This window comes from Equus quagga, chromosome 11, assembly GCF_021613505.1.
Source record: "Equus quagga isolate Etosha38 chromosome 11, UCLA_HA_Equagga_1.0, whole genome shotgun sequence".
NCBI classification, from domain to species: domain Eukaryota; kingdom Metazoa; phylum Chordata; class Mammalia; order Perissodactyla; family Equidae; genus Equus; species Equus quagga.
Genome location: NC_060277.1, coordinates 59,548,457 through 59,575,058, shown reverse-complemented (window position 1 = coordinate 59,575,058; position 26,602 = coordinate 59,548,457). Strand labels below are relative to the sequence as shown.

General features: G+C 43.7%; 2 protein-coding genes across 8 annotated transcripts in view; both read right to left on the bottom strand.

The window, feature by feature from the left end:
* Window positions 1-4,225, bottom strand: part of TVP23C (trans-golgi network vesicle protein 23 homolog C) — a 32,083-nt gene extending 27,858 nt beyond the window's left edge. The window contains exon 1 of one of the 2 annotated variants that reach the window (XM_046676891.1): window positions 4,088-4,225. In XM_046676891.1, the coding sequence (XP_046532847.1) occupies window positions 4,088-4,099 (12 nt within the window). In that variant the 5' untranslated portion in view covers window positions 4,100-4,225. Of the gene's footprint in view, window positions 1-3,554; window positions 3,963-4,087 lie in introns of those variants that run through there. The other variant, XM_046676890.1, reaches the window with a different exon arrangement.
* Window positions 4,226-6,068: 1,843 nt separating this feature from the next.
* FBXW10B (F-box and WD repeat domain containing 10B) overlaps window positions 6,069-26,602 on the bottom strand; it is a 35,982-nt gene continuing 15,448 nt past the window's right edge. For 2 of the 6 annotated variants that reach the window (XM_046674239.1, XM_046674241.1), the window contains exons 8-14: window positions 22,320-22,441; window positions 18,540-18,688; window positions 17,405-17,547; window positions 12,176-12,334; window positions 10,258-10,529; window positions 9,210-9,353; window positions 6,069-6,940 (exon numbers count right to left, since the gene is read on the bottom strand). In XM_046674239.1, the coding sequence (XP_046530195.1) occupies window positions 6,120-6,940; window positions 9,210-9,353; window positions 10,258-10,529; window positions 12,176-12,334; window positions 17,405-17,547; window positions 18,540-18,688; window positions 22,320-22,441 (1,810 nt within the window). In that variant the 3' untranslated portion in view covers window positions 6,069-6,119. The remainder of the gene's footprint in view (window positions 6,941-9,209; window positions 9,354-10,257; window positions 10,530-12,175; window positions 12,335-17,404; window positions 17,548-18,539; window positions 18,689-22,319; window positions 22,442-26,602) is intronic. The other 4 variants (XM_046674243.1, XM_046674245.1, XM_046674240.1 and 1 more) reach the window with 3 other exon arrangements.

Below are 26,602 nucleotides of genomic sequence, written 5' to 3'. Positions count from 1 at the left end.
GTATCTTTACATCTTTCTATTGATCTTTCTAATCAGCACACAAATTTCTTCAAGTGTCCTTTATGAGCACAAAAGATTCTTTAAAAACTCCAATTCTGAATCTCTACTTTCTATCTTCCACTTCCCTTCCCACAGCGTTCCTTCCTTTCACAGCCTTAGGCTTCTAAGGGTGGTCCACACCTCAACTCACTGCAATTCACCTTCAGCCTCAACCACAACAATGAATCTGCTCTTTCCTAGCGCCAGCCACTCCCCACTCACCTGCCTTTATCTCTGGTGTCATCGCTGCTCTACTCCAGCCCCTCACTACCCAGAGTAATCTTCCTAACATGGAAATCATACCATGTCACTTCCTGCCTAGATTTTTCAATGGTGCTCCTACATGTACAGGATAAAATTTAACTCCTTCACACACAGCACAGGAGACCTCAAGATCTGATCCCCCTACTGGCCTTCTGACTCTCCCTCCCACTGGGCACTGCAGCAATACCGTTACTACCGGCTCTCTGAAACACTGTGGTCTCTCCCCGCTTTCTGCCTTTCACATGTGTTCTCTACCCAGAAAGCTCTTCCCTTTCCCACCCCCTACGAAGCTCACCATCAGGCGAACACCAAATCATCTTTCAGATTTCAGCTCAAATACTGAAATAGCTGAGAAACTGTCCCTAAGTCCCCAGGCATTCCCATGTTCCCACAGCACTTGGACAAAATCTCCATTAGAACAATTATCTCAGGATATTCTTCCTGCAAGTCTACTCCTCCTCTCTCCATCTAGACTCTAAGCTGTTGGCAGCTGAGGTCTGTCGCTGCATTGTAATACATCCTGGTGTCTAGAGAGCACCAGATCAGACACTACAACATTTGCTGAAGGCCTGAGTGAATACACAAAGGAGGCGATCCCCTGTAATACACGGCAGACTGCGATCAGTGCCAGGAAAAGTATAAATGCAAATGGGAGCACAGAGAGGGAAGAGGCTCTGGAGAAACTCCTGAAGGAGAGTTTATCAGCCGGGCCTTGACAGAGCAAGTACACTCCTGTTCACACTAGTCCCTTGACTAGCTATATTTTCAAAGACACAGAAGTGGGAAGACACAAAGTATGTACAGGGAATGGCCAAGAAGCCCACACAGTAAGTGAAGGGGGGTAGAAATGGAGTAGCACCTAAGCTAGTAAAAGGGATTCAGATCTACAAGACCAGAGGTTCTCAATCTTGGCTCCAGGCTGGAATTACTGGGGTGCTTCAAAAAAAAACCTGACACCTGAGTCCCACCTCGATGCTCAGATGTAATTTGTGTGGGGTGTGGCCTGGGCATCTGGATTTTTTTTAAAGCTCCCCAGATGATGATAATGTGCAGCTAAGACTGAGGTCGACTGTGCCCCACTGGGTCCTTCTGTACTTGTGGTTCAGTCTACCTAGAACACTCTTTTCTCTTACCCTGCTCTTTGAAAGACTGGCTTCTCATTTATTAATAAATACTGAGTGCCTACTATGTGCCAGGTACTCTTTTAAGTCGTACAACCAGAAACAAGAAAAAAGACAAATAGCTCTGCACTCTTGGAGTTGCATTTACTAAAACAGAAAAGACTGTGGGCAAAACAGATTTCAGGGTGAAATCAGGAGTTTAGTCTTGGACGTACAAGTTCAGATGCTAGTATTAAGAACTTTAAAAAACATTTGAGTGAGGGGGGAACCATTAGAGTGTTCTGAGCATAGGATTGACATGTTCTGACTGATGTGTTAAAAGGAAAATTCTGGGGGGCCGGCCCGGTGGCATAGTGGTTAAGTTCACATGCTCTGCTTTGGCAGCCCAAGATTCACCAGTTCGGATCCTGGGCACAGACCTGCACACCACTTACCAAGCCACACTGAGGCGGTGTCCCCCATAGAAGAACTAGAAGGACCTACAACTAAGATATACAACTATGTACTGGGACTTTGGGGAGGAAAAACAAAAAAGGAAAATTCTGGCAGATTCTTAATACAAGAACCTGAGGGGAAACTGGGGGGAGGGGGAAAGACAAAGGCACAAAGCTGGGAGACCCGTCAGGAGGCTAATCCAATAATGGAGCCAAGAAGCAATGGTTTGGTCTAAGGTGGATGCAGTGGAGGTGGTGAAAAGCAGCCAGATTCCAACACATTTTAAGATAAAACTGACAGGATTTGCTGATGGGTTGAATGTGGGGGTAAGAGAAAAGGAGTTAAGAAAGATTTCAAAGTTTTTGTCCTGAGCAGCTAAAAGGATGAAGATGGCAAAGACAGACTCCGGGCTCTCCAATATTTATAGGGCAGGAAATTGAGAAGGAACAAGCAGTGGGGGCTGAAAAGGAAGTGCTACAGAGTTAGGCTGAACCAGGAGAGGGTGGTGTCCTGGAAGCCAAGAGAAGAAAGCGTTCCGGGGGAGGATCCAATCACTGTGTCAAATGCTGCTCACAAGCAAGATGATTACCAAAAAGTGACCACTGTATTTCTAACAAGTCACCAGTGACCTCAGTCACAGCAGTTTCAGTATGGCACGGCGAGGAGGGAGAAAGCCTGACCAGAATGGATGCAAGACAGAAGAATTAAGAGACAAGTACAGACAAGTCTTTTGAGGAGCAAAGAATGGCGTGATAGCTGAAAGGGTACGTGGAATGGAGTTTTTATTTAAGACAGGAGAAATTAAAGCATGTTTACATGCTGATGTGAACAAGCTTTTAAACAGGGAAAAAAACGATAAGCATGAGGCAGAAGAGAGAAGGGAGAATTACTGGACCAATGCCTTCCAAGGTAAGTGGGGATGGAAACCAGTGCACACGGAGAGGGCACAGCTTAAGAACCGAGCACAGACAGCTCAACTACAGGAAAAGACAGACAGAGGAAACGGGCAGTTATGCCCAAAGACGAAGATGGCAGGGGGTGTCAAATTCCCTTCTGATGGCTTCCGTGTTCTCAGTGAAACAAGCAGCGAGGCTATCGGCTGAGATCAGGAAAAAATGCTGAAGGTTAGAGAAGAGAGGTTTTAGTAGCGGCCTAGGAGGGCGGGAGAGCGAGGGGATCATGGAAACGAAGTGATGACTGCCCGCAGCATTAAGGGCTCACTTGAGGTTCATGGTCACAAACTCAAAGTGGGAAATCAGTATGGGGGTGTGTTTTTCTCCAGCTTGGGGGTAGGTTCAGAGAGCCGAATTTAACCATCACTGGATTTCCTCCAATCAGTCATCTCCTCAGAGCGGTCTTCACTGACCATAAATCCAAAGGTGGTCCTATTCTCAGATACTTGCTATCACACTGCCTTGTTTTTGCTATCACTGCCTGAAAATACCCTTAGTGCTGTAACCTGTCTCCCACTGGTCGACCCCTCAACAAGCTCCCATCCCCTGGCACCCTCCCACTCACCCGGGGTTCAGGGCAAGAAACCTGTCTGTACTGTCCACAGCCCTATTCCAGGGCCTGAACAGCGCCTGGCCGTAGTAAGTGCACAATAAGGAAAAACTACCCGTGATAATCTAAGCGAAAGGGCGCTACAAACAGTAAAAACACTTTTTAAATAGTAAGAGATTAAGTTATTCTTACTAATCTCTGGTCGTAAACTTGAGGACTGTCACTAACTCTAAGGGCACAGACGTGATCACGAGGCGGACCAGCCATGAACCAGCATCAGCGTCAGTCCGCCGCGGACACCGGGCCGCGAGGCCCGGGCGGGTCTCCTGTGACGACATCGGCGCCCCCTGGGGTCGGGCTGCCCGCTCGCAGTCGCCCGTCCACCCGCAACTTCACACACGACGGCGTCTCCGCAGCCCCGCCCGCAGTGTCCCCGCGCTGCGCGCCGCTGACGGCGCCTCTCCACCCGCCGAAGACGGCCCTCCTCGGCGCAGCCCGGGCCCCCTCCGCCGAGGCCGCGGGGGGCCCAGCCACGCCCCCCGGACACAGCCCGGGGCCCTCCGCCCCACACGCTCCTCCTCGGGCTCGCGCAGCGGGCGGGAGCGGGGACACAACAGACCCCGGACACTCGACTCGTGCCCTCGGACCCTGCATGTGAAGGGCCCAGCCCCCAGCCCTCAGCCCCCAGCCCCCGCCGCCCTCTCCCCACGCCAACAGCCCCTCACCTGCTGCAACATGGCGGCCCTGCGCCGGCCCCACTTCCAGAAGCCACGTCGGCTAGGCAACGCCGGGCGGCGACCGGAACTGCCGCGACGCGTTTACCACAAGTCCGGAGGAGCCAAAGTACAAGCCGCACGCCGGCCCCACTTCCGCTTCCAGGCCCACCGGGGAGGAGCAATTGCGCGGGCGGGGCGAGCGTGTGAGCGGGGCGATTCGGGCGAGAAACGTGAACTGGGAGGGGGCGGGGCGAGAGACGGGGCGGGGCGACCCTGGACCGGGGGCAAGGAATGCGGACTCGGCGCAAGCGGCGGGGGTTCCCAGCAGGAGCGAAGACACGAGCAGAGAATGGTAGTCTTGTGCAGGGAGAAGGGGCAACCTTCGTGGTTTGTCAGGTGGAGCTCTTGCTACTTCGGAGGTGTCCTTCCCGCCAGCGTGGGTGTCCTGCGTCGGGGGCTGGGGGGGGAGGGGCCTTATTATTCCATGGTTTCATTTTGTTTGACACCATGTTTTAGAACATGTATTCTTGTACAGTATTACGCTTTTGTACCTTAAGTTGTAGAACTGAAAGAATGTGCTCGTGCGAAGGTTAAAAAGTTACTAAGAAGAACTAGGCAGGAGGACTGTATAGTAAACAATGGAGGGGTTTATTATGGGAGGAAAATAGACGCCAGGAAAACAGTAAGGAACAGAACGGTTCAGAGCGTGGGCCCTGGAGTCTGAGCGCCTGGGTTTGAGTCCGGCTCGTCTGCTTGACCAGTTTTCTAACCCCTGTTTATGTCTTTCCTCAATCGTAAGGTGGGGATGACAGTGGGACCCGTGCAGGGTAAGTGCCTAGTAAATAGGAGATGTTATTTTTATTACTGTTTGAAGTTTAGCCGCTAATAGTGTGATCTTGCCCCGGATGAAGGACCTGAAATTCAGGGACTTTGTCATCTTTGAAATTATGATTATAACAATATCCTGTCTGCCCGGCCAACATCAAACTGCTGTTGGAAGAGTCATGAAACAATGTGTATTAGCACATTTCCTCAGTTGACGGTATTCTTTCCATTAAAATCACAATTTTTACATGGTTATTTGCTAGTACTACTTTAAACCTGATATTCTAACAATGGTGGGAAAATTCTCAAAGGAAAGAAAGCTTGGTAAACAACTGTATTTCTGCACAGGGAGTGAAAAGCAGAGGCTGTGAACAAGTGGCCTGGGCATCTACTCTGCCCATGCCACGTTTTTGGTGGCCCACCCAGTGTGTGGGTTGTGGGGTTTTGTGGGGTTTTTTTTGTTGTTGTTTTTGGTTTGCATTCTGTTTAAATTCATTACCATCCTTTGGCCATGCTGAGCAACTGATTAGGAGCTCTCCCCTTTGGATGGGACGAGAGATCACCAATGGGCCATAGCTCCTGTGGTGGGCTGCACTTTTCCAAATTACATGCCTAGTTCCTGACACCAGCCTCAGAAGGTTTAAGTGGAAACCTCAACACTCAATACTAGTGGCCCTCTTTGTAGAAAGGATGAATGTGATTAATTCTCTTCCATAGGAGTTAGTCCTGAGAAGGAAAAGAACACATAATGTTCTCAAATGCAGTAAGTCAACCCATTGAGGGCTTTTCCTTTTAGCTTCTTAATTGAATTCACTGAGCTTTATCAGGCTTCCGCCGAAAATACCAGGGACTTTCAATGCATTATTCTGATATAATCTCATCAGTTCATTTGCTAGAAGAAATAATAGCCCTGAGTTGGTAGTGATGAGTGGTGTTTAATTTCCAGTGATCACTCTCCCATCCCCCATCAATGAAACTGGGCTTCCGTATGTCTCATAGAATGGTTTTCAGTGGGAATACAGATGCCAACCTCTCCCAGCCTCCTTCTGTTTTCTTATTTTGATAATATGAATTCTTTGGCCTATAGGAAGATAATTATGAGTCCCCACATTCATTGCCAGGGACAGTCAAAAATCAAAAACAAAACAGAGGTCAAACACCAACATCCACTTGGTATCCTGTTTACTGTGTGACATTGTAATTTCCCAGGGCTGGTTCAGATAAATATGTTTTGTCCAAGTTCAGGGGCTGCTGTTTTCCCTTGCTTCATGAAATTATCTATAGGCAGGCCTTTGATCTTCCTGATCCATGCAGCTTTACTGGCTTTTTCTAGATTGACCACTTCAGTGGGCGTTCTGGCCTGGTACTCCTTCATCTTGGCTTCCCTGTGCTCTTTCTCCTCCTTCACAGTCAACAACATGAACTCAGTGTTCACTCTAAAGGGATTGAGGGTTGTGCAGAAGCGAGGCCTTTCTTTCTTGACAGACTGGGTTGTCATGCCCACTGGTGAAGCCAGCATGCAGTTCGGTTTAATGACCTGCATACTAGTTAAGGGACGAAAGCTGTGCACTGTCCCATCAACCAAACTGGTCGCTTGGTCTTCACCCTTTAGCCTGCCAGTGAATCTGGAACGGATAATCATGGGCTGGGGTATGGTGGACTGCACTCTGGGACTGTGCAAAGAGTTCTTCAGGTTGGGCTGCAGTTTCTGGATTTCAAGGGGAATATTAGTTCGTTTCACATCTATGGGAGGGTTGCTGAATCTCAGCCGATCAACTGCTTGTTGGACTGATTTTCCTTTGAAACTCAGGACCTTTCTTGGGTGTGAAATTGAAGGTCCCCAGGCATCAATGATTTGGGTTTGGGGCCTCCGGGGATAGGCAAACTCCCCTGAATTATGGGCTTGTTGTAGGGCGTTAACTGTCAGGAGGAACCGGTCGGGCGACATAGGGATGGGCCAGGACTTTTTCTTTGGGTAATTTATCAAGTCTGCAGGAGCTTTCAGTTGTCCTTGTTTTTGTACTTTCTCCACATTATCTGGTTTTTCGAAAAAAGAAAAGAAAAACAAATCAGTGTCCTGTGAAAATCATTAAGTACTTATGCCTGAAAGTTAAATCCATTCCAGCTGCTGTTCAAACTAAGGTCTTTGTTGCCCACTGGGCATGCCAGCATCGTGTGAGCAAGAATGCTCTATGAGACCAGAAATTGTGACATATTTAATACAACAAGTTTTTAACAAATATGATATGATTTGTGTATAAGTGTGTATTATCATTAACCCCTAGATAGGCATATTTTGGAAGGAACATATGTAATCCCAATGCTGCACGTATTTTTGAAACTTCCCTGTGAGAATGACCTTCGCACCTCATTTATGATTCACACAAAATAGGCCTTATAAATTTATCGTAACATACCCATATTTTTCAATAAAAATTGTATCGCAAAGTTTGATCACCTCATTAATCAAACTTGACTCCAAATGATGTTTGGATGTTTCCCAAAATCAACAGCTTTCAAAAAATGTCACCCCTGGGAAATACAAAATGTCACGTGACCAAAAGGCAGTTCCCAAGCAGGAGTTGCCAAAATGTTTTGAACAATAGCAGCAGGTCCAAAAGCCACTGACAAGGACAAGAGATTGATTCTGGCATTCTACATTATGGTCCAGACCTGCAAAATGGCTAAGACCCTTGAGTTAATGAGGATGTCTTCATAGGTGAGCAAATCTATTATATCTCTCTCATTTGAGCTTTTCAGTCCCTACAGTACCTCACAGATACACCAAAAACATTATTCCATTTTACAAAAAGAATAACTGAATCATGAAAAGTAGAAGTCATTTGTCTGGTCTGACCTAGCAAGTAAAAGTCCGCACCCTAAACTACACTAATCTGTAACCAGCAAAGAAAATGCAACCGCATGTTAAGCGTAGAATTTTCCTTGACCAAATAGGTTTTATCCCAAGATATCTGTGTATGGGCATACTAGGATGGAATGAAGCTCTAAAATTCTGCCTGACCTTTACTTTGTTAATTAAATAATATTTTATTAAAACATCTAAAATGAATGAAATTAAGATGTCAAAATCTTCTCCACTCTCCGTCCAATCACAGAATAAACCACTCTACATATATGTGGATGCGTGCGTCTGTGTGTACGACAAAACAGTTTGTCTCCTTTTGTAAAAGGAATTGTGATGAGCTCATTGTTCATTAACTTGTCTTTTTTGGTATAATAATATATTGTGGATTTCTTTCCAAGTTAATATATGTTGATCCTAATCATACAACTTTTTCGCTGTGGTATCATATGACATAGTATGGGTTTTTTCTTATCCACTTAGTCATTGCCCTCTGATGGACATTTAGTTTGTTCGTGATCAACCTTAAAGAAATACAGATACCATTTTTACTTATCATATAAGCAAGTGCAAAATGATGGCTAATACCCTGTGTCAGTATGGGTGCAGTGGGAGCTCTCACGAACTGTTGGTGGGGGTGTAAGTTGATACGTCATTTTTTAAGGACAGCCATGGCAATATCTTTGTAGTTTTTAAATGCGATTATCCTTTGCCTCAGCAGTGCCAGTCCTAGGACTTTACTCTGCAGGTATCCCCATACAGGTACACAGACAGAGATATATACAAGGATGCCCACTGTTAGGATAGCCCTCATAAAACTTAATTGCCTTACCCTCACCTTGAAGCTAGTCTCTGCAGGCAAATTGATTCAAAGAAACACTACTGTATCAGCCAAAAATATTTGAAAGGCATTTTAAATCTTTACCAAAGTCTCTCAAAAACAACAAAGGGTCATCTCATTCATGATGTCCAGTAACACTTCTTAAAAGCCCCTTCCCCATCTCTCTCCCTTATCTCCTTATCCCACATGCACAGCACCTGCTCCCAAATCTACCTCCTCCCTCACGAGCTCCCTAAACCACCCTCTGAAACCAGCTCCGCCGACTGCCTGTCCGCTCTTCTGCTGCGCCCACTACTCAGACTGATGACACAGCAGTCCAAACAGTGCGGAGGCTGAATGGCGGGGAAGGCAGGCAGACTCTGAGCCCCAAACTGGAAACTCAGCTCTGAGAAGGGTTCCTGCTCTGTGACCCCTCAAGTTAGTAAGGGGACAATTAGGAAAACCAGTCACCCTTAGGAGAAACCACGCATTTTATCCATTCTGAATTCTCCAAGAGAAGCAACGTTATTGACTTGCTGAAAAACTAAACTGAACAGAGCGAGCAAGCGAGAGAGGCTGGATCTTGCGACTGATTCAGAATAAATTATCACCGTTCATCTAACCTCCTGGAGGAGATTTTGCTTCCAAAGTCTCTTGCCCACCATCCGTGCTGTTTGCTTCCTCGGAAGCAGGACTTGCTCTCTTCTTGCCATCTCCTCGGGCTGATTTTGGCTTTCCTTGACTTTGAGATGCCTCTGTTAAAACTGCTAAATTAAGATTGAGGAGGAAACTGTAGTAATTACATAATTCAGTTAGGTCTGAATAACAGGGGCATAACTGATAATGACTGATTTTCACCCAAACCATCACTTTATTGTGTGTTGTTATGTGAAACGAGATAATCACCTGGAGCCTAAGGTTGAGATCACCTCCTGACTGCCCTCCCTCTCGCCTTTCTTACTGATTATCAAGCTTTATGCATTATCTAAAACCACAATCCTCTCTTCTCAAGAGATAGCTGACCATCTGTAGTAAAATACACTTGGAGGTGATCCACCGATGTTCTCTATAGATCTGTGGACCCAATTTAACATGCCAAATACAGACCAGGTAAAAGCAAGGAGTCTCACTAGTCTAGCCCACACACAATTTTTCTTTGTGTGTCATAAATGGCGTGAGCCACCCATCCCCCCCATCTAGATGCACACACACACACGTATCTGCTGTATAACTAATATTTTCCAGATACACACATTACCAATCAGAGGTGTAGAGAGAATACATTCTGCATAGAAAATTTTTCTGCAGTATAATAAGATTTTGTCTCTGTCCTAAGGAAATAATTATGTACTATATGTTTGGATTAGGGGTATGGGAGAAGGGTATCGGTTGCTTGTATTTTGTTTTAATGGCAAGTATTAAATGCTAGTGTTATCTGCTGTACAGAGATTCTGATTTATTTGAAAACTTAGGCCTTGAAAATCATGACAGTCCCTTGGGCTGGCTAACAAATTGGTGAATCAAAGAGAATGGCTCCCACCTTCCTTAAAGGTTGGAATTTACGTCATCAAGAAACCACTGGCCGAAATATCGCTCAAAGAAACTAGCCCTGGCACTCCCTCACCTGCTCTGTTGGGTACCCCTGAGACTGCCTGGGTTCAGCTCTCTTACCTGTAGGTAACTTGGCTGCCCTCAGGAGAACGCGGGACCTGTGAGGTTTACTTGTGAGGGACTCCTGGGCCACGATTTGTTTACTGGACACGGAGTCCTTCAGGCTGTAAACCTGAGTGCTAGACCTGGAGGGAACGTCTGTGAAGCCATTTTCTTCCCTGTCTTCCTCTTTATCCTTGTTCTTCTTTTGTTTGGCTCGTTCAAGGGAGTACTGCCACTTTACATGCTCAAACTGGAACAGGAGAATGTTGCTTTCCGTGTTGATCACCATCCTGGAACCAAAACAACAAGATTGCCCACAAGATGAGCATGGAGGCCACCACTCCCCAGCCTCCAAATGTGCATTTCAACTACCTTCCCATCCAATCCTGAGGCCAAGGGAACAACCGTACAATCAGGGCAGTGTAGGCTGTGGGAGGGTCTGGAGTGGCAAAAGGCGGCAGGCTATGCAGCAGGGCGCTCAGCTCTGTGGCCGTTTTCTTTAAAAATCACGTGTGAGCAGGGCACATACGTTCTGATTACTTAGCTTCTCCGGTTACAATATTTTTAAATGAATTTCCATCCCTGGAGTGAGTACCAAGTACCTAAGGTGCCCAAGGCAGAGGCTTAGGTACTCTGTGCAGATCCCTTGAAATCCACGCTTTTTCGAAAGCACGGCATCCAAACGCCATGTTCCTGTTGCTGAGATGGGGACAAGGAAACTCCTTAATCAGGAGGACTTCCCTCCCTCGCTGACCCCCTCACTCCATCACTCCGGGGTCTCTGTGCATGCTCCACGTTTAGAGGGAACTTTTGTACTTCGTAAAGCAAGAGATTGCTGTCTTCCCTAATCCCCACTTTTATGCCCTGGTAGAAGACCAGTTCTAAACCTGGGCCCCCCAACACTGCCTCCCACCCCTTGGTTTCTGTCCTTCGCAGTGGTCACGGAGCACGCTGCTTTCCCCCTGCACCTAGAGCTCCATAACCAGAGACGAGACATGAAACACTATGTTTAGAGTCCTTTCTGCTCCGAAAGGCTGCATTTTAAGGCCTTCGCTGTTAGCGTAAACTCTATGAAAAGGACTTGTTCTGGTTGGAAATACTGGAATGGAATTTGGGGAGTCATTCCAATTAGAAATCTCTTTCAGATTTATTTTTACTCAAGCCTAACGGAAATCATCTCTCTTTGAATGTCACAGATGAGAAAAGGTCAGAGGTGATGTTTTTAATTATATTATTACTTCATAAATGGAAAGGGTTAATTTATTGAGACTTATTACCAGCCCTCCCCCTTTCAGATGGTAAATAGTATTAGTAAAGTTTCATAAAAGGAAGGCAGTATGGTTCAGGGAGATTAACTGATGTCTCAAGGGAGCCTGAGGTCGAATTTAAAAGTTAATTCTATTTGGGTAGTTTCACATCCTATATCACCCTGAACCTAGCATATAACAAACACAGTACTCTATAGGATTAGTTAGTCATGATTCTGGTTTCTCTAAAAGCACCTGCTCAGTGCTATCCCATTGGACACTGGCCTCCCTGCTACTGCCATCTTCCACCCTCCTGTAAGTCTCTTTGCATCAGAAGGGGGGCACCAGAGAGAGCTGCTGCAGCTCTCACACAACTGAAAGCATGATCAGGGAGCAAGCAGGGGTGCGCATCTGCAGAACTGTAGTCCTGGCAGCAGAGCCATATTGCACCCCTTGCACGATCTGCCCAGACATCCAGAACAAATCAAGAGTCATGTGATCCCTGATTGCTAAGTTTCATGCAGTGTCCGATTAGTCCCCCATAAGACGGTCCCTCCACTGTAGCCAAACTTGGAGGGGAGCACTGCCCACTCTCCTACTGCCAGCAGATCCAGGGCTTGTGTCCCAGAGGAGAAAAAGTCATCCAAACAGAATTGCTCACAGCTCTGACCTCCACACCTACCACCCACCTGTTGCCCTGAATAAAGAAGGACAGCACAGGATCACCTCTGCCATTGGCTTTCATCACCTTCAGACAGTTCCCATTTAGGAAATTGTAAATGCGGATCTTGCCATCTGCACAGGCACTGATGACCCGGAGGAAGAGAAGGGCCACATGGAGCACCTCCCTGGAAGGGAACAGAGCGAAAGGCAGTACCCATCTTCTCGTAAAGTGCTTGGGTTTGTTTGTAGTTTGGGGTATTTTGTGTATGGTTGGGACGCAGTGATCAAAACCGTCCTTGAAGTGATGTTTGCCATCATTTTATAATTCTGGATGTAAACCATCAGCCTTCAAGACGTGGCTATACTCTCTCCTCTCCATTCTGCAGTTATTTCTCCTGAAGTTTGGTCACAGTGCCACAAGGTGGCAAAACACAAAGGCTTATGTCACAGATTTTTTTTTTTTTTTTTTTGGTCTCATACATAGATGATCATGCTTTTCTCTTACAATTTGATTCCTAGCTACTGACTTCTACAAAACTCATGCTGAGAATTATTTAATGTTTTGATTCCTCTCCAAATGTTATTATTATATAAAGAAAGAAAAAAACATAAAGGAAAACTATCATCTTTATATGAAGCAAAATCCTGGTATTTGAGCAGTTTCTTTTAGATCTTAAATTAGTGGCTTTCACTCTTTCAGTGAAACATCTTGAAGGACATTATACCCAGGGGTGAGATTTTCTAGTTCCCCTTTGTGATGACCAACAGGAAAAGAGAGGGCATCAGGCGAAGACTCAGAGGCCTCCAACAAAATCCTCTCTACAACTGCTGGGTCCAGGTTGGACTCCTGATATGCAGAGTGTTCAATTCTGAGAAGTGTAATTGCCCCATTCCTGTTAATGATACTGAAAAGTTGGTTTGGTGCGTCTAATTGGTTAGATCTTATCTGCAAAGCAAGGCTGTTGATCGCTGCTATCTCTGCCCATCTAAGTCCGTTCACGGCCTAGCTGATATGCTACCTTCTCCATAAAACCATCCCTCATCTCCGCCTCCCCTGCCCCCACACACATACACAAACTCCAGATATACTCTCAGATTTTCTGGGACACAACCCATGTCTTATTCGTCTTTTCATGCCCAGCACCTAGCACAGGGCCAAGCCCATAGCAAGGCCTCAATAAATATTTGTTGAAAAAGTGAGTGTCTGCTCACGTTTCAGAGTATGATCATCGTAGTGTGTTAAAAGAATGGACATCCACCCACACCATTTGGCCTTAGCCTTGGTCAGGTCCCAGGGCCAAATTAAGACTTTTCAAGGCATCAACCATTAGCAAAACAGGAATAACAAAGCCCTTGAAAGGCAGGAGCATCCTTAGCAAGTTCAAAGAACGGCAAAGAGGCCAATGTGCCTTGAATCCCTCATCATGTGATAGAAAGATAGATCAATAGATCAATCAACTGCTTGATCTAAAGTGTAAAGTAAGTATAAGAAAATCCAAAAAGGTTCTAGTTTTTTTCCAAGATGGAAATATAATAATTTTATTGGTGGCCTGAGTGCATCTTAGTCCCCCTATAGGGGAATCCAACACTAGGAGAGAGGTCTTGTGATCGAAGGGTTTTTCTCTTTCTATACCTCTTTTGATCTTGCTCGGCTGGGCCTGCGTTTCTTATAGTTCCTGTGACATTTGGTAGTTCAGCCTATACCGTTACAGCCTAGTGATTAAAAGCACAGGCTTTGGGATCAGAAAACCTGAGATCAAAATCTGATTCTACCACTGGTTACTGGCTGTATAACCTTGAGAAAGTAACTTAACCTCTCAGCCTTCAGTTTTCTCTTTTATGAAAAGAGGATAGTGATTTCTGCCTCAGAGGATTGCTGTCAGGATTAAATAAATAAAGGTATTTTTTTAAAAAAACAGCCCAGTACCTGACACAATAGTGGTTATTATGATCCTGGCATAGCCCTGTCTCATTTTAGGTTTTATCTCTGCCCCAGAAATAAATCACGTGTCTCCTTCTTTGTTCCTTCTTAATCAAAAGACATTGTAGAGAGTGATATCAGTGAAAACGATGGAGAAAGAACTCTAAAATTACGCCCTTCTGTAAAAGCAATGAAAAAAACTGGCAGAATCAACTTTTTCAGAACTCTGAAAAATAACCAAAGGCTTGCAGCAACCCAGGGAGCACTTAGCAAGAAAAATGGCTTTGTCTCAGTAAAGACAGTCAACTCTGTAGCACTTTACGTTACCTTAGTCCCATTGCTAACTCCCCAGCCCAGTGGTAGCCATGAAAATAACGGCCCACGTACCTGGTACTGGAGGAAGCAGAACAGACCTCCTTGACAATGAGTTATTTGACCTGTCTGGTGGCCTCCTGGCAGACTGGCTCAAAAAGCCTGTCTTTATTTCACCCTACTAGGAACTCACCTACTGGTAAAGCTGCTACCTGTGAGGCGTTTGTTGTAACCATTTATAAGCAAATGTTTTAGTCACTGCTGCCTAAGGCAATAGATATCTGTTGGGGCAAATATTAACCAAAGAGCTCTCCCTCTTGGCTGACTTTGCCTTTCTGCACAAGCAGGAAGTAAGAGCCAAGGCGGAGTTGTAAACGGCCCACCTGAGTGTGTAAGGCTTCCCTCAACAGGCACAGAGAACACGTTGGCAAAAATATCAGAGATATTTTGTTTCCAGGTGTTCAAGTAAATCTCTTTCCTGTCGTTAGCACACCACCAAGGTAATAGAACAGAGATTTTAGTGGCCAAACAAGGCAAAGAATACAGACTTATTAAACAAACAATAAAAAGTACAACAAGCAACTACAAAACGAACTCTGGGGATGGGGAGAATTTGATTTCCAGAGTTGTCGTATTAAAATATATTCAAAAAAAAAGGGGGGTCCAGCCCCGTGGCTGAGTGGTTAAGTGCACATGCTCCGCTTCGGCAGCCCAGGGTTTCGCCAGTTCAGATCCTGGGGGCGGACATGGCACCACTCATTAGGCCACATTGAGGTGGCGTCCCACATGCCACAACTCAAAGGACCCAGAACTAAAATATACAACTATGTACTGGGGGGATTTGGGGAGAAAAAGCAGAAAAAAAGACAGAAAGTAGCAAAGGAATATCAAACTAAACTCAAACTAAGGAGAAGAAAGTAAAATAAAGCTTGGAGCTGAGAGCAAGGGAATAGAGAACTAAGAAATAATACAGAAAAATCAATGAAACCAAAAGCTGGTTCTTTGAAAAGATCAATAAACCATTAGCTAGATAATTGACAAGTAATTTACTTAGACTGAACAGGAAAATAAGAGAGAAAACTGAAATTACTAAAATCAGAAATGAAACAATATTACTATTGACTGATGGAAATCATCTATAACTAGTTGGTGGTGACAGTTGCACAACATTATGAATATACTAAAAACCATCGAGTTGTACACTATAAAATAGTAAATTTTGTGTTATGTGAATTATATCTTAAAAATTGCAGAAAAATTATTACAACACTAGCTATGGAAAAGACATTAAAGAATAAACACTTTTTAAAAAAAAAAAAAAAAAGACACTACAGAGTACAGAAACTTTTCTAAGGATCATCATTCCTGTCAGCCCTACTTTGCAGCCTCTGATTTCATCCCTCATATCCATCCTCTCCCACGCTTGATGCAGAATCTTAATTTTGGATGAAAAAATGTCGGATCAAGAGAACAGGAGACCTCTTTCTCCAGTCCTTTTTCCACTGAAGGACACATAGCAACTATATGTGTTTTTTTCACCTATGTCACATTCAAAAGATGGGTATCAGTCCAATCATTAGAATTCTCCAGAAAGACAATCTGTTAAATTAGTCCTCATCCATCAATTAGAAATATTTATTGAGCACTTACACGTATACAGCACTAATACAGACGAGTGGGAAGAGGAGCCCTGCCAATGAGAACATTGACCGTGTCCTCCAGATGTCTATGGATTTGCTATAACTGTGCAAGGTATCAAGAACCAAGGTGAATGGTATGTTGGGTCTGTCATTCAGTGGGAGTGAGAATGATCTGAGAAGGTGTCATAGCTGAGGTGGAGCAGGAGGCTCACGGATTGATAGAATGATTACCAAACTGCTTGTGTTTGCTGCAAACAAATTATTTTCCAATACCTAAACTAGATCCTACTGAATCATGCTTGGAATGTTTTAAAAAGATATAGTTATAGTTTTCGGGTGGCATCATAAAGGTTGACTCCCTCCTTGAGGTCAAGGTTTGATAACCCAGATGACAAGCCAAGAGGCTTACTGATAATCACCTGAGGGTTGGATAAATCACTTGAACACAGGCCCTTCCCAGCACCCACTCGTCAATAATGCTGTCACACACCACAGAGAACATACACATATGTACCCAAATCCCCTTCCACCACCCACAGACCCAGTGTGCCTGCTCAAGAGGTTCCTATGAGAGTATAAAAAAACCTAGGACCATATTTTACTAAATAACTATCCCCTGATGGATCCCCTGAAAGATCTATTTACTCTTTTAATCAATTAGGATAACATTTAGTTTCCTGGAATTTTTATAATACGCTCAGAGGAAGAACATTATTCTTGTAGTACAGAATGGCATAAAGCAGCCCGTAAAACCCATGGCCTTGGCAGAATCATTAATTGACCACAATATTCTTTCCAAATAACCCCAGATGTGACCTTTGACTACTTCTCAATTGGCTCCAAGCAGCCACCACCACTAAATTGGGATTGGAATTGTAAAATGAAATCCATTTGCTGTCCTGGAATAGAATCTAGCCCTACAGACTTGTACATAAGCTCCTTCTTTAAGCCCTTAGTTATTTTTAAACCTTTGGCACTTGGATAATTTTAAGCTTTTGTGAACACAAGCTTCCTAGGGTAAAGAACAATTCCCAGAATTTTAAGTTTACTGGGATCGGCTTTATTTGGGACAGTTCTGCCAATATTTATAAGTTTGGTAGGTAACAGATATAAATGTATTGCGTGTGTCATAAGTATAACATTTCAATAACATCTCAAAATCCACACCCAGTACTATTATTTCTTAAGAGGAACAAGTGAGGGTAGGAGAGGGAATGGCCAAAAAGGGGAGGGATGGGAAACAGGTGGAAGTGGAGGAAAGCAGAAATGGATAAGGAGCAGAGAGGTCAGCAGGGAGCAGAAAGGATTGATTTGCCAAAAATCAAAGTCTAGGCTCTGACAGGAAAAGGAGATTGGTTAGTCAGGGCTTTCCTGGTACCTACTTTGGATGTTTGAAGGCCATGAGGCATCGCTCATATTTTCCCACCATGCTCCAGGCCATGACCAGGCCATCAGTACTTCCCGAGAGGAGATGCCAGTCGTCAAAGAAGAGACATTTCACAGCTCCCTCATGGCCATTGAGAGTCTGCAAGAAAAGATGCGTTTGATTTCAGCCTGTCTTCAACTCAGATTTTGACTCCTCCAAGGGCCAATGCTGGAGGCTTCTTTAGATGAATGCCAAAGCCATCCCTCAGTCCATGACTACACTCACTTGGTATTTATCTGAGCTGACTATACTTTTGCTCTAAGAAGGCCAGTGAAGTTCACGCCTCCCTCTCTCCAGAGCTCTCTCCCAAGTTAAGGAGGAGTGTGATCAGGGAGAGACTTTGCTCCTGGTGGGTCCATGGCCAGGGCAGGCCTATCTTCCTGGAGTACCAGAGGAGACAGAATTTACCATCCTCTGCTGGCAGAAGGCGAAGGGTCAGATATTCCATGCCCAGCTCCTTGCCAGGACCCAGAGGGCACCTGGGACATCCCAGTGCCTGCCACTGCCGGTTAGACCATAGTGACAACAAGACTGGTGAGAAAAAAATCCACTAGCCAGGCCAGCAGCTTTTCAGTGTGATCCTGTGTTCCTGGTACAAATGATATCTCACCACCACCCACAAGGCCAGGGGGTTTCAAATCCAGCAATATTTTGTGTATGTGAACATTCAATCACTTTCAAGACAGCCAATGTGCCCTTCTTATCAGAGAGTGAGAAGAAAAACAACTGTGGCTTTGTTCATTCCCTTACCCCATGCCAGAATCAGGGTAGAATATTCCGGAAGAGGAAAAGGTACATTGCCTATGCTGCTGTTGAAAGACCCTGAGCACAAATATGTGCAGAGTCAGAATGCAGCCTTCTGCCACCACCCCCGTGACAATGTGACTCACATGGGCCCTGACCCACCACTGACTCAGGAGGGTCCTTTTTTGGGGGGTCCTTCCCCTTCAGGTCTTCAGGACCACCCTTTTGGTGACTGTAACTCGATTGCTCTAGGGTGGTCTAGGTAGCTACCTGGGGGGAGACCATCAGTCTCCTCCAATTCGTCACCACCAGTGCCCCATTCCCCCCATAGCCTACCACCTTCTCACCTTTATCGGCTGGGCAGTGACAGCATGCCACACTTTGACTACCCCTCGCTCACAGCTGCTCACGATGTAGGTGTCATTGATCTTGATGGCCAAGATGGGGTCTTTGTGTTTAAATGTCTTTAGGCATTTCCCTGTCTCTACATCCCACTCTGAAAGGGAGAGGAAGAGGACAGGGGATGAAGGAGCTGACAGTGGAGTTCCACACCCCATCACAGAAGCTAAGACTAGCCAAGCTCCCTCATCAAGTCAGACCCCAGAAGGCCTTGGCCTGGCCCAGCACCCCTACAGGCTCACCAACAGCTCCATGTACCTGCAACACAGAACTCCCTGATCATAGGCCCTTGGGAGGGCCAGCAATGCATACACCTTGGCTCTGACCTTGGAACTTAGCCTTGGAGTCCAACTGCTGGACAACTCATCTCCAATATGCCTCCTCCTCAAGCCTGAAAAATGCTTGCTATCGAATAGATTTCAGGAAAATCGTGGCATATGTTTAACGTTGTCATTTCTCCCAGATGCTATTTTCCTGACCCACAACTTTTTTCCCCCAAAGAAAAGAAAGCTGTCTATTGTCATTTACATTTTTAAATATTTCTGAATCTGATTTTTGGATTTTACTAATTGAGAGGTTGTCACAGACGGAGGCAGGTTTCATGCTGCTTCTGCTAGATAGTGCTTGAGCAACTGCCTAGCGTACTGTAAGTGTTGGGCGGATATGAGAGTAGATGGGTGGGTGAGAGAACAGAGCTTAAAGGGGGAAACAGAAAGGGGCACCACAAATTCAGAGATGAGAACATTCAAGTCAGCTTCATCAGCCCTCAAAGTACCTTCCTTCTCAGACAACTGAATGTGTAACCTAAGACAAAACAGTAACCACAGCTGGTACTTACATGGCACTAACAGTGAGCCAGGCACCATTCGAAGTGCTTGACATACAGTAACTCATCTTCACAAGACAGGTACTTTTATTATTCCCCACTACACAGATGAGGAAACCAAGGCATGGGGAGGTTCAGCAACCTGCTCAAAATCACACAGGTGGTGAACGGATTCAGCTGGGATCCGAAAACAGGGAGTCTGGATCCAGAGGCCATGCTCTCAACCATTTACGTTGGTTAATTCTAACTACGTAAGTATGCTTTTCTTCACTTATTTTTTATACACATATATTGGCCCTTTTGTCAAATTAGAAGTGGAAAAATTGAAAGGTAAATTAAAAGACTCATTGGTAAGTTACCCTGGTATAAAGGATTTCAAAATTTAGGGGTTACCTTTCAGGTCTCTAATTGTCTCCTTTTCTGTTGTATCTTGGTAACCCAGGCACATGGGAAGAGGCCAAGGGAAGCAGCAGCCTGGTAGCTGCAGCCAGGATTAGGGTAAAATGAGAGATCTTTTTTCATTGTATATTTTGTGGATTAATTTTGACTTTTCAAATATTGCATTAAAAGGCATACCTTGATTATTGAGTTTTTGGTGTTCCCTGAAATTCTACACATGAGGTGAGGGCCTAACTCCCCTCGCCCTAGTTCCAGCCTGCCAGTGGCCCCACAAGACTCTCTCAGCTGGGTTAGAGGGCTCGTCTGCCCTTCCATCTTCAAAGCCTCATCTTTTCATCCTTTCTGCTCCACTCCTCAAAGCTGTCACAGCAATGACACTTGGATCAGGTCGAGGAGGGTGAAGAGAGAGGGAGTAAGATTTCTTAAGCAGGTCTGAGTGTTTGTGATGGACCACTCCATTGTCCATTTCCCACATCTTTTTCCTCCACCTGCCTCTAACGTGCTGTGGTTTCCCGGGTCTCTTGCTTCTCCTCTTTTCCTCAAGCTTTGCAGGGGAAATCTCATCCACTCTGGGGGCTTCCACCTTTCATTATAATTGATAACCACCAAATCAACATATCTGGAGCCCCAGAACGATACAGCCACACATGTATCTGCCTGCTGCAGTCCTCACCTGGACATCCTCAGGAATCCCATACTCAATGTATGAGCTTTCTATTGCTGCTGTAACAAATTACCACAAGCTTAGTGGCTGAAAACAACAAAAATGTATTATCTTACACAACTTCAACATGACCCCACAAGGCTGAAATCAAGTTGTTAGCAGGGCTATGTTCCTTTATGGAGGTTGTGGGAGGAATCCATTTCATTGCCTTTTCTACCTTCTAGGAGTCACCCACATTCCTTGCCTCATGACCCCCTTCCTCCATCTCCAAAGCCAGCAACGTCACATCTCTCTGACCATTCTTCCATAATCACCTCTCCCTTTGATCACAGACAAGAAAGTTTTTCTGTTTTTAAGGATCCATGTAATCGCCCATGGGCCCACGCTGATAACCCAGGATAATCTCCCCATTTTAAGGTCCTGAACTTAATCACATCTGCAAAGTCCCTTTGTCACACAAGATAACATAGTCACAGTTTCCAGGGATTATCACGTGATTATTATCTTTGGTTGGCCATTATTCTGCCTACCACACTCAGTGTGTCCAAAATTAAAGCCATCATCTCCTCCTCCGTTCCTCACCCTACCCTCCTCTTACCCTGTAATCGCTATTTCCATTAATGGCAGTTCCCCATATACCCATTGGCCTGAGTTAAGAAGTCTGGCCTCATCATCTGCCCTTCTATCTTTCTCACTTTTCAAATCCAATTGGTGATGAAGTCCTGCCAATTCTCCCTCTAGAAATCTCCCTTCAGTCTGGGTCAGCTCATGTAAACTCATGTCCATTTGAGTTTCTTCACACTTGCCTATTCTCAGATATTCAGAAGACACCACAGCAATTCTCTACGGTCTTAACTTGTCCCCTGTCTCCACACAGTCACCTCTTTCCACATCCTTCTTCCACACTGTCACTAGAGCTATCTTCCTCAAATACCCACATTTGATCATGTGACTCTTCAGCTTAAAATGCATTTACAACTTCCCAAGTCCTATGGATAAAGTTCAACTTCCTCCTGTGATGCAGAAGGCCCTGGATAATCTGGCCCCAAACAAGTTCACCAGCCTTATCTTCAACACCACACACTGCAGTCCAGCCACACCTAGCTATGGGAAATTCCCTGAATACACCGTTTTCTTCAACCATCTGTGAAGTTGCCTGTGCTGTTGCATCTGCCTGGAATGCCCTACCGTCTCCCTTTGCCTGTAGAACTACTCATCCTCAAGACCACACTCAAATAGCATCCTATCTGTGGTACTTTCCCTTTTACTCTTATTTCTACAGTCCCTTAGAATTGCACATGTTGGTCAGGAGCATGTGATTTAGAGCCAGACAGCCCTGGGTTCAAATCCCCACTCTAACATTAGCAGCTTTGATCTTGGGCAAGCTGTTTTTCTCTTTGGGTTTTAGATTCTTCATCTGCGTCAAACCCCATAGGGTTCTTGTGAGGGTTAAATAAGACACTATATGCAAAGCACCTATCACAGTGCCTGTTACCAACTTAGTATTCAATAAATGGCAGCTGTTCTCTTTCACATATTTATTATATCCCCCATCATGTATCTATCTCCATTAGGAGACTACAAGACTCTTGAAAATATAAAAAGCCACCTCAAAAGGTCCATATCATATTCATTTTTTTTCTTTAGCATCTAGCATAGTGTCTAGCATAATGTAGGTTTTCAGCAAATAGTTGTTGATTGAATGGATCAATAGATATAACGGATGGAAGGATGAATAAAAGAATAAATGACTGCCTATAGAAATAAGTAAAACAAGTATTTCGGCAACCCACGGATTTGGGGAAACTTCTTAGAAAGTTTAAGGCATTTCTTCCTCACCTTTCACCTGGCAATCTCTTGCTCCAGATACGAGCCTGTTCTTATATAAATCTATGCAAGTGATTGTCCCCTGGTGACCATTGAAGATTCGTAGGCAAGCCCCACTTTTCAGATCCCAGTATCTGCAGGAAGCAAGCCAAAAAGGATTTTTTGAGATTTTCTGAAGGTCAAGGGATCACACTGTATAGAGTTTCTTTAGAGCAATAGGTCACTGGAAGGCAGGAGACTTTCACGGTTAAGCTTGGATTCAGAGGCCTGGAATCGAAGCCCAGTTGCAGCACCAATTAGGTGTAACTTAGGGAAAGCCACTTAATTTCTGTGTAAATTTCATTTTCTCATTGATAAAATGGAAATGATAAAAATAGTACTTACTTCATAGGGTTTTTGTGAAGAATTAAAGACACTAATGCAGTGATCGTCAACCAGGGGTGATTTCAACCCCAGGGGACATTTGACAACGTCTGGAGACATTTTTGGTTGTCACAAGTGGGGAGGGAGGTGCTACTGGTTTCTAGCGCATACAGTCCAAGGATACTGCTAAACATCCTACAAGGCACAGCACAGCCCCCACGTGAAGAATTTTCTAACCCCAAATGTCAATAGTGCTGAGGTTGAGGAACTCTGCATTACTGCATGTAACATTAGAACAGTGGAAAATGCTTGGTAAATGTTAGTTGGTGGATGGGTCCCTGGAATGATCACCAGGCTCAGAATCCATGGCACTGATTTAGTGGTAGAGCTGACCTTCAAACCAGAACAACAAAACAATTTACCACAGCCGCTTAAATCCAAAATATTTCATGCATATATCGAAAGCATAGCTAAGAGATATATGGAAATATGTAGGAGTTACACTGTTTTTTAACAAGCAAACTTGCCTGAGGTCCCTCAGCTATCACAGATACAGACTTCCACTTCAGCCAGATTGCTTTTGTGACAGGGCGAGGGGTACTGTTAAGATAGTGGGCTCTAGAGCCAGGCTGCCTGAGGTCTGATCCCAAGTCCATCACTTACTAGCTGTGGGATTTTGGATAAGTTACTGAAGCACTTTGTCCCTCAGTTTCCTTATCTGTAAATTGGGGATAAAAATGGTACTTTCCTCACAGAGTTATTATGAGACTTGGCACATAAACAATTAATAAATGTTTCTTTTGTTTTTCTTTGGATGTGTTAAGCTTTTGCTTCTAATATTCCCAAAGGTCCTACAGCCTTACCTGTTTGTTAGAGCCTACTGTGCATTCACATCGCATTTAAAGATGTCCCAGTCATCTGAAAAAAGCATGTTTTGAATTTCTGTTTCTAGAAACAGGGCCAACCATGTGTCTAGGTGGTTTTTCTTAATTTATGCAGAAAACTTATTTGATAAAAACTTTTAGAAAAATAGGAATAGAAGGAATCTCCTTGACTTAGTAAACTTATAAACCAAAGTCATGACAGCATCATTATGCTTAATGGAGAAGCTGTAGATGGACACTCCCTTCGAAAAGAGGAACAAGAGAAAGACACCCGTCTTACTGGGACCGCTTAACCGGAAGGCCCAGGCAAAGCCGGAATGAAAGGAAAGAAAAGGGAGTGTAAGTCTTAGAAAAGAAGATGATATATTGGCATTATTTCCGGTTGGCAAGATCGTCTACATAGAAAAACCAAATCAACACACATACTTTTAGAACTAATAAGAGAGGTTAGCAAGGTTGCTGGATACAAGATCAACCTACAAAAATCAATACCATTTCTCTATACCAGCAATAACCAGTATGAAAATATAGATGAAAATAAGATATCATTTACAATAGCAATAAAATTATAAAGTTTGTAGCTATTAAATAAGAATACACAAGACTTTTATAAAGAAAATTTTCCAGCTCTAAAAAAGAAAAAAGAAATGAACGTGTTGCCCAAATTATTGTATAAATTCAATGTAACCCCTGTCAAAAGTCTAGTTAGATTTTTTTAAAGCCAATAAACTAAAAACTCAAAAAAATATACCATAGCTAAGTTACATAAAAAAGGAAAATGAAGAGTAGAAGTTGCCCTACCATCATATATTAAAACATTCTCCAAATGCATAGCTAAAAACAAAACAAATTGAAAATAATTTTAAAAACAGGGTAGTCCCAATCAAAATCCCAGAAAGTTATTTTGTAGACATTGACAAACTTATTCTAAAGTTTATATGGAGAGTCATAAGACCCAGAGTCACCAACACAATTATATTGAAGGAGGGGGGCAAATTGGAGGACTGACACTACCCAACTTCAAGACTTACTATAAAGCTACAGTAATCAACATGGTGTGATACTGGTGAAAAAATAGACAAATAGATGAATGGAACAGAATAGAGAGCCCAGAAATAGATGCACATAAGTGACGTCAACTGATTGCAAAGGCAACACAATGGAGCAAAGCTAGTCTTTTCAACAAATGGAGCTGGAATAACTGGACATCTACATGCAAAAAAATGAATTTAGACACAGACCTTATGTGTTTAACAAAAATTAACTCAAAATGGATCACAGACTTAAATGTAAAACACAAAACTATACAACTCCTAGAAGATAACATAGGAGAGAACTAGATGACCTTGGATATGGCAATGACTTTTTATTTTATACATATTTTAATATATATTTATATATACATATATTCTTTTTTTTTTCCTGAGAAAGATTCACCCTGAGCTAACATCTGTTACCAATCTTCCTCTCTTTTTTTTCCCCTCCCCAAAGCCCCAGTACATAGTTGTATATTTTAGTTTTAAGTCCTTCTGGTTTTTCTATGTGAGCCGCTGCCACAGCATGGCTACTGACAGACAAGTGGTGTGGTTCCACACCCAGGAACCAAACCCTGGCTGCCAAAGTGGAGCATTTGGCAATGACTTTTTAGATATGGTACCAAACGTATGATCCATGAAAGAAATCATTGATAGGTTGGACTTCATTAAAATAAAAACTGTCTGGTCTGCAAAAGACAATGTCAAGAAAATGAGAAGACAAGGCACAGACTGGAAGAAAATATTTACAAAAGACACATCTGGTAAAGGACTACTACCCAAATTATACCATGAACCTTTAAAACTCCACAATAAGAAAACAAACAACCCAATTCAAAAATGGACCAAAGATCTTAACAGACACCTCTCCAAAGAAGATATGCAGATGGAAAATAAACATATGAAAAGATCATCAGGGAAACTCAAGTTAAACAACAATGAGCTATTACTACACACCTATTAGAGGAGCCAAAATCCAGAAGACCGACAGCACCAAATGCTGGTGAGGATGGGGAGCAACAGGTACTCTCATTCATGGCTGGTGGGGACACAAAATGCTACAGCCAGACTGGAAGACAGTTTGGTGGTTTCTTACAAGACTAAACATACTTTTACCATATGATCCAGCAACAGTGCTCCTCAGTATTTACCCAAAGGAGCTGAAAACTATGTCCACAAAAAATCTGGCAAACAGATGTTTATAGCAGCTTTATTCATAATCACCAAAACTTGGAAGCAACCAAGACGTCCTTCAGGAAATGAATGTGTACATCCAGAACATGGAGTATTATTCAGTATGAAAAAGAAATGAGCTATCAAGCCATGAAAAGACATGGAGGAACTTAAATGCATATTACTCAGTGAAAGAAGCCAGTCTGAAAAGGCTACACACTGTATGAGTCCAACTATATGACATTCAGGAAAACGTAAAACTATGCAAACAGTAAAAAGATCAGCGGTTGCTAGATGTTAGGATAAGAGGGAACGATGAATAGGCACAGCACAGAGTATTTTTTTAGAGCAGTGAAAATATTCCATATGATACTATAATGATGGATACATGTCATTATACATTTGTTCAAATTCATAGAATGTACCACACCAAGAGTGAACCCTAAGGTAAGCTGTGGACTTTGGGTGGTTATGATGTGTCAATATAGATTTATCAGTTGTAACAAATGTCCCAGTCTGGTGAGGGATGTCGATAATGGGGAGGCTGCACATGTGTGGGGGCAGGGAGTATATGGGAAATCTTGGTACCTTCCTCTTAATTTTGCTGTGAACCAAAAACTGTTCAATAAAAATTGTCTTTTTCTTAAAAAAAAAAAAGATAGTTTTGTTTTGATGCAAGAACAGAAAAAACAAGCTCACAGAGACACTCTCATATATATATGAGGAAATTACCATGTTATAAAGATGACACCACAAATCAATGGGGGAAATAGGTTATTTAGTAGTTGCTGTGGGGGAAACTGCTCACTTTACTTAAAAATAAATAAATAAAATGGAAACT